The sequence below is a fragment of the Colobus angolensis genome, unplaced genomic scaffold, assembly GCF_000951035.1.
Source record: "Colobus angolensis palliatus isolate OR3802 unplaced genomic scaffold, Cang.pa_1.0 Scaffold1, whole genome shotgun sequence".
NCBI classification, from domain to species: domain Eukaryota; kingdom Metazoa; phylum Chordata; class Mammalia; order Primates; family Cercopithecidae; genus Colobus; species Colobus angolensis.
Window position 1 is genome coordinate 3,605,483 of NW_012110918.1, and position 13,113 is coordinate 3,618,595.

The following is a 13,113-nucleotide window of genomic DNA, read 5'->3' on the forward strand; positions in this document are numbered from 1 at the left end:
GGGCAGATCACAAGGTCAAGAGTTCAAGACCAGCTTGGCCAACATGGCAAAACCCCGTCTCTACTAAAAATATCAAAATTAGTTGGGCATGGTAGTGCATGCCTGTAATCCCAGCTACTCCGGAAGCTGAGTCAGGAGAATTGCTTGATCCCAAGAGGCGGAGGTTGCAGTGAGCCAAGAACGTGCCACTGCACTTCAGCCTGGGTAATAGATCAAGACTCCATCTCAAAAAAATAGAAAAAGAGATAAAAATTACACGTTAGCAAATTGAACCAGCTTCCACTAATTGTGTATATCTATGGCATTCTGTCTGCACTCCTGAAAAACACTGAGTATTATCACTCTTTTGAGGGGCACATTTTTTGTCTTTGAAAATATTTATTTCAAAAGTAGTGTGTTCTATGGTGTACAAATGCAGATGTTACAGAGATATAAAATGTAATGTTTACCACTGCTCCCATATTGTCCCCTACAGGTAACTTCCATTAATAGGCCAGTGTTACCATTTTTAATTTCTGCTACTTTGTCAAAGAAAGTGTTTTTATGTAAGAGTTTCCTATTCACTTATTTCTTCTATTTTTCTCTCGAGATACTTATATTGTTATCAGTATTATTTAAGGGCTTTTATTTTATATTTTTATTTTTTGAGAAGGAGTCTCACTCTGTTGCCCAGGCTGGAGCACAGTGTCATGATTTTGAATCACTGCAACCTCCACCACCCGGGTTCAACCGACTCTTCCACCTCAGCCTCCCGAGTTGCTGGGATTACAGGCGCTCGCCACCACACCCTGCTAATTTCTGTATTTTTAGTAGAGATGGGGTTTCACCATGTTGGTTGACCAGGCTGGTCTCGAACTCTTGACCTCAGGTAATCCGCCCACCTCTGCCTCCCAAAGTGCTGGGATTACAGACATGAGCCACCACGTCTGGCTATTTAAGGGCTATTTATATACTAAAGAGAAGTAAAAGTTTTATGATTTTTTTGGCATATGGTAGTTTTTAACATTTTTTGGAGTCATATCTAGTAATCATAAATAGGCATCATGCTTGGAGTCTTTTTCCTCCTCCATGATATATACTCACCTATGTATTCTAGGACTTTAAGGGGTACCTAATTAACTTGGAACCATTCAGTGTCCAAGCATTATTCACATCCTTTATTAAAATGAAAATTCGTCAAGCAGTAGTAACCGGCACATAATATAAGTATGAACCAAGAATAGCCTAGTGTGATCGCTCTTTCCTGTACACCTTATATGAACCTACAGCATTGATGTGCCAAGTCTTGCTTGGAATCAAGCTATGTGTATTTTCACAGTTCTTCACATTTACACATTTGTTTTTTAAACTACATAAACTGGAGCTTTCAAAGAGTAGTGTGTTTGTGTGTCTGTGTGTGTACTAAAATATATATATAACAAAATTTGCCATTTTAATAATTTTTGTATATACAGCTCAGTTACTACATTTACAGTGTTTTGTCTCCTAGTACTTTTTATGGTTTTAATTTTTGCCCTTGGATTTTAATAAACCCAGAATTATCTGGCATATAATGAGAGAGTTTTTTTTTTTCCAGATATATAGGCAGTTGCCTCAAACCCTTTTTTTGTTGTTGCTTTTGTTTTTTGAGACGTTGTCTCGCTCTGTCGCCCAGGCAGTGGTGAGTGCAGTGGTGAGATCTTGGCTCCCTGCAGCCTCCACTTCCTGGGTTCAAGGGATTCTCCCCTCAGCCTCCCTAGTAGCTGGGATTAAAGGCATGCACCACCATGCCCAGCTTATTTTTGTATTTTCAGTAGAGACGGGGTTTCTCTGTGTTGGCCAGGGTGGTCTCAGAACTCCTGACCTCAGGTGATAAGCCTGCCTTGGCCTCCAAAGTGCTGGGATTACAGACGTGAGCCACCCCGGCTGCAACCTCATTTATGAATGAACTCCTCTCCCTACTGACTTGAAGGGACATCCTTAACATACGTGAAATTCTTACACTAGATACAGTTAAATCTGTTCCTGGTTTGAACTTGTCTCCGTTAGTGTTTGTGGTGTTCTGCATGCTGCCACACTTTGCGTTATCACAGCTTTAGAATAGTTTTTAATGTCTGACAGATAAGATTCTCTCTCATTACTTTGACTTTTCAGCTGTTTCTTAGGTATTCTAGTACTTTTACTTATTGGATGAACTTTCAAGTCACTTTCAAATTCAAGAATATTCACTAAGCTTTAGTTTGGAATGTGTTGTCTGTGCAGCCTAGATTGATTGGAGATTATTGGCCTTTCACTCTCTCAGATATTTATGTCAAATTGTATACAGAATTTTATTTCAAGTACAACATTCTCCTAGGATCAGTGTTGTTTCAGGTAGATTTATTTTAGTCAGTACATTCCAAAGCAGTTGCCTGCTCTACAGCAAAAAAAAAACAAATTTGTTTTCCTGTGCGCTGTCACTACAATCAACATGGGAGAATTCTGTTTGCTGACCTCTGGTCGCCAAGAAGTGGGTGGGGATTTCTCCCCATGAACAACCAATCCAGTCGTCTGCTTCAGACCCTAACTGGGCGTCTTCTAATTCAATTCAATTCTGACACTATCTACCTGAAGATAGGGTCAGATTCCACAGGCTGGGGACTCAGTCCCCAAGATTACCCCCTCTTCAGATGCTAATTGCCATCCCCAGGTTGTTTTTCCTGCATGTCTGACTGTCTGGCTATAAATCAGGGTTCCCACAAGCCTCTCCTGATGCAGTAAGTTGCAGGAGCAGCTCGCAGAACTCAGGGAAACACCTACTTCGGCTTACCGGTTTATTAAGGACACTGCAAAGGATTCCGACGAACACCAAGTGGAGAAGATGCACAGGGCAACGCTGTGGGGAGGGGCGTGGAGTCTCCATGCCCTCTCTGAGCACACCACCTGCCAGTCACCTCCACACGTTCAGCTGTATCAGGAAGCTCTCTGAACCCAGTCCTTTTGGGTTTTTAGGGAAGCTTCATTACGTAGGCATGAGTGATTACACCCTTGGCCACTGGTGATCAGTTTAACCTTTATCCCCTCTTCCCTTCCGGAGGTTGGGGGATGGGACTGAAAGTCCCAACCCTCTAATCCTGACTAGGTCTTTCCGGTGACCATCCCCCATTCCAAAGCTATCTAGGGAATTCCAGCCATCAGTCATTAACATATAAAAGAAACTGTTATCACTCTGGAGATTCCAACCGTGTTAGGAGCTAAGTGTCGGGAAATTGGGACAAAGACCAAATATATATTTCACAATATTACACCCATCTGTCACCATAATGATTTTCTCCTTTCTACATACTGCCTGTACTATTACATACTAATATTCGTATCAGCTGATATTTTTCCCTTACATTTAAGTGGACACTTATCATAGCAGTCATGAATGGTAAGACAGTATCACTTTGTCACAAATATAAGGTAACAATAAAAATGAATAAAGAAAGCAGTATAATGTTATTAAAGTACAATGCAAGGATCATAGAGCCACTAGTACAGAGATTTTGTTCTTAATTCTGGATTCCCACCTTTTCTTTGTACATATACGAAATTGTTTGCATGTAAAAATGTATTATACTTAGATATGTATAGATCATGTTGGTGTGTTTCCTTGATCTCAAACCATTTGAATGAAGGACTATTCTATGCAGTTAACTGAAAGTAAAAGAACCTTCTTATCAGCAGCCAGGATTTATATTTTAGAACCTCAGTCAGAAACAAAATTGGAAAATTACTCTTTTGTTCTTCATGAATTGCAAAATAACCTCCAGGGTGAACCAGCCTGGTTCCAGGACTGCTTGCAAAGTAAACATACGTATTTGTTAGAACTTCAGAGAATATTCACATTGGAAAAACCTTAAGGCTCTGAAAATGTTTTACATTTTGTGTTTTTAAGACCTTGCCACCATGGAAGAAAGAGTACAAAGACGATATTATGAAAAGCTGACAGAATTTGTGGCAGATATGACCAAAATTTTTGATAACTGTCGTTACTACAATCCAAGTGACTCCCCATTTTACCAGTGTGCAGAAGTTCTTGAATCATTCTTTGTACAGAAATTGAAAGGATTCAAAGCTAGCAGGTGAGCAAATGGGTTCAGTGTTCTGAATTAATTCAGCTCTTCACTCTCTTTATACTACTCTGTCTCAAGATTCAACCAGTGCAGTTTATGGTAAATTTAACTTTAAATATCTGGCAAGGAGAAGTGGACAGACAAAATATTGGGAAATTGCTGGGATTGTCGTTGATCTGCTTAAAGTCTTTTTTTAAAATTCACAAAGTGGCCAGGCGCAGTGGCTCACGCCTGTAATCCCAACACTTTGGGAGGCCAAGGCAGGCGGATCACCTGAGATCAGGAGTTCAAGACCAGCCTGGCCAATACGGGGATACCCTGTCTCTTACTAAAAATACAAAAATTAGGCACGTGTGGTGACACACGCGTGTAATCTCAGCTACTTGGGAGGCTGAGGCGCGAGAATCACTTGAACTTGGGAGGCGGAGGTTGCAGTGAGCCAAGATCACACCACTGCACTCCAGCCTGGGTGACAATGAGACTCTCACGATAGGGGGTGGGGGCGTGGAATTCCCAGCTTTGTCAACACAGTGAGACCATGTCTCTACAAAAATTTTAAAAATTAACTGGGCATAGTGGCATATACCCATAGTCCTAGCTACTCAGGAGGCTGTGACAGGAAGATCACTTGTGCCCAGAAGTTCAAGGCTGCCGTGAGCTGTAATTACACCACTGCTCTCCAACCTGAGTGATAGAGTGAGACCCTGTCTCAAAAAAAAAGACAAGAATGAAAGAAGATTTTGCTGAGCTGATGACAGTCACAGGACTTTAAATTCTAGCAGAATAAATTTCTTCACTCAGCAAATGACTTTTGAGAACCCGATGTGTGTGCGCCAGATACAGGGAATTTAGCAGTGAATAAATTAAGGCCCCTGCACTCTATAAGGGGTGGGGGGTAGCAAGGGGGACAGTTGATAAACCTTATAAACCAGGTGGACAAATGGAAAAAGACTCACCCCTATATACATCACTATAAAATTTCCAAACGCTAAGAATAAAAGAAACTCTTAGATAAAACAGACAATCTATGAAACAAGAATTAGATTGGTGTCAGATTTTTCTGCTATGACATTTAGTGCTAGAAGATTATGGAAGAATAAATCTAAAAGTTTAAGAAAAAATGATTGTCAGTTGCAACCAACTAGTCAAGTTTAGAGGCAGAATAAATACATTTTCAGTCACGTGAGGACTCAGGACATCCTTTCTTGACAGGTATTTTTCAAAAGTGTGTGCTATTGACCAGGCACGGTGGCTCATGCCTGTAATCCCAGTACTTTGGGAGGCCAAGGCAGGTGGATCACTTGAGGTCAGCAGTTCAAGATCATGCTGGCCAACATGGTGAAACCCCATCTCTACTTAAAATACAAAAATTAGGCGGGCATAATGGTGCACGCCTGTAGTCTCAGCTACACAGGAGACGAGGCATGAGAATCGCTTGAACCTGGGAGGCACAGGCTGCAGTGAGCTGAGATTGCGCCACCGCATTCCAGTCTTGGTGTCAGAGTGAGACTCCATCTGAGAAGAAAAAAAATGTGTGCTATCAAAAGATAAGGAAACAAATTTTTTCCTTTTTAATGATCTTCCTGTAATCCCAGCACTTTGGGAGGCCGAGGTGGGTGGATCACAGGGTCAAGAGATCAAGACCATCCTGGCTAACACGGTGAAACGCCATCTCTGCTAAAAATACAAAAAAAAAAAAAATTAGCCGGGCATGGTGGGGGGCGCCTGTAGTCCCAGCTACTCCCGAGGCTGAGGCAGGAGAATGGCGTGAACCCGGGCAGTGGAGCTTGCAGTGAGCCGAGATGGCGCCACTGCACTCCAGCTTGGGCGACAGAGCGAGACTCTGTCTCAAAAAAAAAAAAAGGCATCTTTTTGTTTTGTTTTTTTGAAGTGGAGTTTCACTCTTGTTGCTCAGGCTGGAGTACAATGACACCATCTCGGCTCACTGCAACCTCCGCCTTCCTGGATTCAAGCAATTCTCCTGCCTCAGCCTCTCTAGTAGCTGGGATTACAGGCATGTGCCACCACACCCGGCTAATTTTGTATTTTTAGTAGAGACGAGGCTGGTTTCAAACTCCCAATCTCAGGTGATCCGCCCTCCACGGCCTCCGAAAGTGTTGGGATTAACAGGCGTGAGCCACCGCGCCCGGCCGTGATGTATCTTTTTAATTAGGGAGAGGGTCTTGCTATGATCCAAGCTAGTCTTGAATTCCTGAGCTCAAGCGATCCTCCCACCAGCCTTGGCCTCCCAAAGTGCTGGGATTACAGCCATGAGCCATTGAGCTGGGCCAGAAATTTTTTTTTTTTTTTTCTTTTTTGAGACAGTCTCACTCTGTTGCCCAGGATGGAGTTCAGTGGCACAATCTTGGCTCACTGCAACCTCTGCCTCCTGGGTTCAAGCAATTCTTCTGCCTCAGTCTCCCAAGTAGCTGGGATTACAGGCTCCCACCACCATGCCCAGCTGATTTTTGTATTTTTAGTGGAGACGGGGTTTCACCATGTTGGCCAAGCTGGTCTCAAACTCCAGACCTCGTGATCCCCCTGCCTTGGCCTCCCAAAGTGCTGGGATTACAGACGTGAGCCACCGCACCTGGCCAGAAATTTTTATTTATTTGCGTTCAGAAAACAAGAGGTTCAGGAAAGCAATGAGAATTACTCTGACCCAAGGTGACATTTGTACAGCAGGCTGTGTGGTAAGCAGTCCAAATCCTGGCAGGAGAATGGAGCACTCCCCAGAGGCTCAGTAGAGCAAGAAAATGACTCATACATTAGATAATTTGTTTAAGACAGAAAAACATAAAGCTATGATTAAGCCGAAGAATGTCAGGGATAAAAATGAAAGGCAATTAGAAACACCACTAAAAACAGAAAGTTGTGTAAGTGTGCTCTGTTAGCTGGGCACGGTGGCTCATGCCTGTAATCCCAACACATTGAGAGACTGAGGCAGGAGGATGCTTGAGCCGAGGAATTCTAGACCAGCCTGGGCAACACGACGAAACCCCATCTTTACCAAACACAAAAATTAGCCAGGCATGGTGATGTGCACCTGTGGTCCCAGCTACTTCAGAGGCTGAAGTGGGAGGATTGAGCCCAGGAGGTAGATGCTGCAGTGAGCCATGTTCATGCCACTGCACTCTAGCCTGGACGACACAATAAGACCCTGTCTCAAAAAAAAAAAAAAAAAAAAAAAAAGCCCTATTAGCAAAGGACTAGGTGCTACAGAGAAAAATATTTACATTTTCATAGTAACATTGGGCCAGGCACGGTGGCTCACACCTGTAATCCCAATGCTTTGGAAGGCCAGGGCGCATGGATCATCTGAGGTCAGGAGTTGAGACCAGCCTGACCAACATGCTGAAATCCCGTCGCTACTAAAAATACAAAAATTAGGTGTGGTGGCACATGCCTGTAATCCCAGCTATGCAGGAGGCTGAGACAGAATCACTTGGACCTGGGAGGTGGAGGTTGCAGCACACCAAGACCGTGCCACTGCACTCCAGCCTGGGCCACAAGAGCAAAACTCTGTCTCAAAAATAATAAAAATAATGACATTGATTTTCAACTTTTAGAATCACCCTATAGACAAAGCATAGAATTATATAATTTTTAAATTATAGGGAAATAAAACTCAGGACTCAAAAAGGGAGGTGAGAAAATGGTTAAGTGAGCTTGGTTCTCATTGCCATAGCAGGGCTTAAACAAAAGTTGATAAGACAAGAAATAGCTGTATAAGAAATCTACCCTGGCCAGGTGTGGTGGTAGCTCATGCCTATAATCCCAGCACTTTGGAAGGCCGAGGCAGGCGGATCACCTAAGGTCAGGAGTTCGAGACCAGCCTGGCCAACGTGGTAAAACCCCGTCTACACTAAAAATAAAAAAATTAGCTTGGCATGGTGGTGCACATCTGTAAGTCCCAGCTACTCAGGAGGCTGAGACAGGAGAATCAGTTGAACCTGGGAGGCAGAGGTTGCAGATCGTACCACTACACTCCAGCCCGGGTGACAAGAGCGAGACTCAAAAAAAAAAAAAAAAAAGAAAAGCCCTACTCAGGCTGGGTGTGGTGGCTTATACCTGTAATCCTAACACTTCGGGAGGCTGAGGCAGGAGAATCGCTTGAACCCAGGAGGTGGAGGTTGCCGTGAGCTGAGATCGCGCCACTGCACTCCAGCCCGGGTGACAAGAGCGAGACTCAAAAAAAAAAAAAAAAAGAAAAGCCCTACTCAGGCTGGGTGTGGTGGCTTATACCTGTAATCCTAACACTTCGGGAGGCTGAGGTGGGTGGATCACTACTTGAGGTCAGGGGTTCAAGACCAACCTGGCCAACATGATAAAACCTCGTCTCTACTAAAAATACAAAAATTAGCTGGGCTTGGGGACAGGCACCTGTAATCCCACCTACTGGGAAGGCTGAGGCAGGAGAATCATTTGAACCCGAGAGGAGAAGTTTGCAGTGAGCAGAGATCCCGCCACTGCACTGCAGCCTGGGCAACATTGAGACTCCGTCTCAAAAAGAAAAAGAAATCTACCCAGAGAACTGAAAAGTCAAAGGAATTGATCATAGGGAGCCAGCCTGGATTTCAGATGGAGTTAAGGTAGGACAGAGGAGCATAACTTCTCATTATAAGCCCCTCTATGCTTTTTGATTTGTACATCGTGGTTATTCCTCTGGTTCAGTTTCTAAAATTGCTTTTTTAAATTGGAAAGGCCTTTGGTGGTATCTGTGAGGTAGAAGCCAAGGGGTGAGAATCCTACCCTGGTGCCAGCTTGCTAGCAGAACCCAGAGGATGACTGCTGGCAACTGCTGCTGAAGGAGAGGAAATTGCCTGGAGGTCCTGGGGCCTGTAGGCAAGACAAAGGGAACTTCATAAAGGAGAGATGGAGGCCTAGGCTGGGCCTGCACAGTGAAGGGGCCACTTGGGGCCACTTACGATGGCTTCTTGCCACCTGGTTATTTTATGTAGCTTTTTAATATACTCAAGTTGACATAATTTTCATTAAAGCACATGGGAGCTGAATCAAGAAGTTTGCTCAGTTCTGCTTAAATAAACAAATTAGGCTGTGCACAGTGGCACACGCCTGTGATACCAACACTTTGAGAAGCCAAAGCAGGCAATTCGCTTGAGCCCAGGAGTTTGAGACCAGCCTGGGCAACATGGGGAATCCCCATCTCTACAAAAAATATGAAAAAATTAGCCGGGCATGGTGGCACGTGCCTGTAGTCCCAGCTACCCAGGAGGCTGAGGGAGGAGGATCACCTGAGCCCTGGAGGTTGGGACTGCAGTGAGCTGTGATTGCGCTGCTGCACTCCAGACTGGGCTACAGAGCGAGACCTTGTCTCAAAACAAAACAAAATTACAATGTAAAGAATTGTAGGCCGGGCGCGGTGGCTCAAGCCTGTAATCCCAGCACTTTGGGAGGCCGAGACAGGCGGATCACGAGGTCAGGAGATCGAGACCATCCAGGCTATCACGGTGAAACCCCGTCTCTACTAAAAATACAAAAACTAGCTGGGCGAGGTGGCGGGCGCCTGTAGTCCCAGCTACTCGGGAGGCTGAGCTAGGAGACTGGCGTAAACCCAGGAGGCGGAGCTTGCAGTGAGCTGAGATCCGGCCACTGCACTCCAGTCCGGGCGACAGAGCGAGACTCCGCCTCAAAAAAAAAAAAAAAAAAGAATTGTATAAGGGCAACTTGCTATTGCCTTTTTAGGGAATTTCCAGATTTAAGGCAGAATGAAACATAACTGGCCAGTTATTGAAACTTGATTTATGTATGGATTTCCAGAATTTCCTTTGCCATATTTTCCCATTTTAATTTATGATCTCCAGCATTGTTTGCACATTGTTTTCATTACTGCACTTTGTTATAATTCATCATTTATACCATCCATATTCTTTCTTTTCTTACAGATTGTGATATCTTTAGTCTGAATTTTTAACTGGAATCAGAACTGGATGTTGTGGTCACTCTTTGTTTTGTTGTACCTCGTGATTACCTAATTCAAAATTGCCCCCCAAAAAGTCAGATTAGTTAATATAATTTTTTAATGTTAAAGATGTATCGTGGTAAAACATTTATTCTAGCAGCCATGTTGAACGATGTATTTAAAAATTGTAAACTCTTGGAATACTGTATTTATCTGCTATTGCAATATAAAGTCCTTTGACTTAGTCCTGGTAACTGTACAGTAATTTGGTTTACTAATGAAAGTTGTGAATAAAACTGTGAAACTAGAAGGGAGACTTTCTGGACTTTAATAGAAAAATGTGATTTTAAGGTTGCTTTTTTTTTTTTTTAAGCATATTTTTCCCTTTATATTCCCTTCATCAATGTAAATAAACACAAACACACACACACACACACACACACACACACACCTTTCACCACAATGGTAATGCTTCTGTAAATGCCTCTATTTGTCCAGTTGGCTGAAAATATTGTAATCTTTATTAGACAAATATATATATATTTTTAAATATTGGCTTTTTCCAGTGAGTTATTATGTTTAGTGTACAGTGAAAAGTTTTAATATTATAGGTTAAAAATTTCTTAATCGTTCTTTTCTATTCGCTTGCCAAGGGTGAATGAAAGAACATGGCTGCTTCTCCCAGACTGACTGACCTTGGCATCCGCATAAAGCATCATTGTTTTCAAAAATGAAGGGTGCTTAATTGTTCCCTTTTTTCTATATTCTGTAGGTCTCATAACAACAAACTGCAGTCTACAGCTTCTTAAAGTTCAGCGTGTTAACCTAACATAAAACACAGCAAGAATCTGGTTGTCTGAACTATTTTAAATTAAGGAGCCAGATGTTTTTAGTCAGGCTATCCTGACAAGACTTGACCTAAACTTCGTTTTTATTGGTCATAACAGTCCAATTATATTCTTGGCCAATTTTGTCCAACGGACAAGAAAAAAGCAAAGTCAACGACACCATTATCTTGTCAAGATCAAATGGTTTTACTATTGTGGCAGAAGCGAGAAAACTTTGTTTATTGAAAAAAAAAAAGAAAAAGAAAGCAAGAAAAAAGATACTATGGGGTCAAGTGTAACTCCATGGAAATGCCACGTCTGCTCTTCAGTGAAGAAGCTGGTTTAGAGTCTCACAGAAAACTTTTGACTGTATTTATTTATTGTTGCAAAAAAGACGCTTTTTTATTGCTGCCCTCATTTGTCAGCTAATTATTTTTTCTTATAAAATCCAGCCCCGGTTACATATAATCATCTGTATCTTATCATGATTCCTGTAGGTAAAAGTACAAGACGACCTCTAGATGTCTTTTCTTTCTATGAAAGGAGCTGCTATGTACACATGTGCACACACACACAACTGGGAATCAACAATGAGTTTATTGTTCATGGTAGATTAAAATGAAGCTTGCATAAAGGTTGGGCTAAGTGGTCCTGGACTACAGACTCTGTTGCCTTGAATATAAACAGTACAATTTGTCAGTTACTCCGCACCAGGCTAAAATGAGTAAAATCTATTTGAAGGTATCTTGTTTGTAAACATTTGTCAGATTCTAATTTTTTTCTTTTGTATTAAAATTCAACTATGGATGTATATGAAACAAAATAAATGGAGATAATTTTTCTCCCACAGACAGAGGTGTCTTTGAATGTGCGCTAATGATTATCTGTAAGCCTTTGTGGGGGAGGGAGGGCTGCAAGGTCATGAAAGGCAGAGGAATCTAATTGTGCCTGGATTTCTCCAGCACAGCAGTGGCCCCTCGTTTTACCATTCCCAGTCCATTGTCATCACGTCAGAGAAAAATCATCAGGGGTGCTAGTCCTGTTGCATCGGTTGATCATACTAACGAAAAAGGTAATGTGGCAAGATACACATTGCCTTCATCTGTACATTCTGTGATACCAGGCAGATTAGCAATTACAGACAGCTACTTACATTTTATGAAGGGCATTTTGTGGATGACCTCATCCTCTGTGTTATTTGTTGATTGGGTTTGTTTTCTGTTTGTTGGTTGGTTGGTTTCTTCCATGTAAGGAAAAGTAGTGTAAACAGTAGTGAGAAAATGGAAGCCACAGAGGAAGATGTGTTTTGCATGTTTTTCCTTTCAATGTTCTTACACGTTGTATCACTGCATTGTGGTAATAGCTTCTATAAAATCTGCCATAGTTGGATTATGCAGCTTTGCAAAAATTGTACTAGATTTTGCACTAACTCATACTAGCTTTGTCCCACCAACTTCTGGAATTTATCTAATTATTGTTTTTAAAAGTTTCTTTCCTCTTAATGTTTCCCTGCTATGCAAAACCTTTCCCAGACCTCAGTTTCTTAAAAGAAAGATGTTGCTACAGTTCCCGATTCTTTCTTATTACAGGCTCAGGTGTACAGGTTATTCTGGGTTAATTTTATCTAATGAAGCCCATTCCTTTTTGTACATAAAGATGTCACTTAAACCTATGCTTACAAACTAAAGAGACTAATCGCTCAATATGAAAACGTGAAAAAATTTTTGCTTAAAGTATTAAGATGGAAGTAGTTAAATATGGGTTATTTTGTCCTTTTACTTTTTAAAAAAATGTTACTTATTGTATGCACTGTGCTGATGCAAGAATTCTACATTTTAATGAATTATAAAATTATTCTGCATCTCATCACGTCACAGTATTTCTGTACTATTTATTCATATATATATATATAAATATATATGGGCTTAATCATTTAAAATTTGTTGCAGCAAGAACTTTCCTACCTGTAGGCAATAGATTGCTATGTTTTTAACAAATTGTGGCAAATTCTAAACAGCAATTCTTTTGTACGTAATAGGACATTTCATCCTAGAAAAATAAAGTAATGTTTTTGACATTGGATTTGGTGCAGTTTCTAATGAAGCAATGGTTGGTTGGTTAATATGTTTTCTGTAGCTGTTAGCCTTGCCAAATTGTACAAAAAGGGTAAATTTTGTGGAAATCCTGAAACCAGGAAGATGTTAATTTAATATGTGTATTTAATTGTATAAAGTGTTTTACAGTCTCTATCACCATATAAATACATAAAGACATTTTATAGTTTCAT

General features: G+C 41.6%; 1 protein-coding gene across 1 annotated transcript in view; it reads left to right on the forward strand.

Annotated features, from left to right (window-relative positions):
* Nucleotides 1–12,906, forward strand: part of BPTF (bromodomain PHD finger transcription factor) — a 178,463-nt gene extending 165,557 nt beyond the window's left edge. Inside the window, exons 27-28 of the mRNA XM_011931095.1 lie at nucleotides 3,899–4,085; nucleotides 10,772–12,906. Of these exons, the coding sequence (XP_011786485.1) occupies nucleotides 3,899–4,085; nucleotides 10,772–10,808 (224 nt within the window). The 3' untranslated portion in view covers nucleotides 10,809–12,906. The remainder of the gene's footprint in view (nucleotides 1–3,898; nucleotides 4,086–10,771) is intronic.
* The last annotated feature ends 207 nt before the right edge of the window (nucleotides 12,907–13,113 follow it).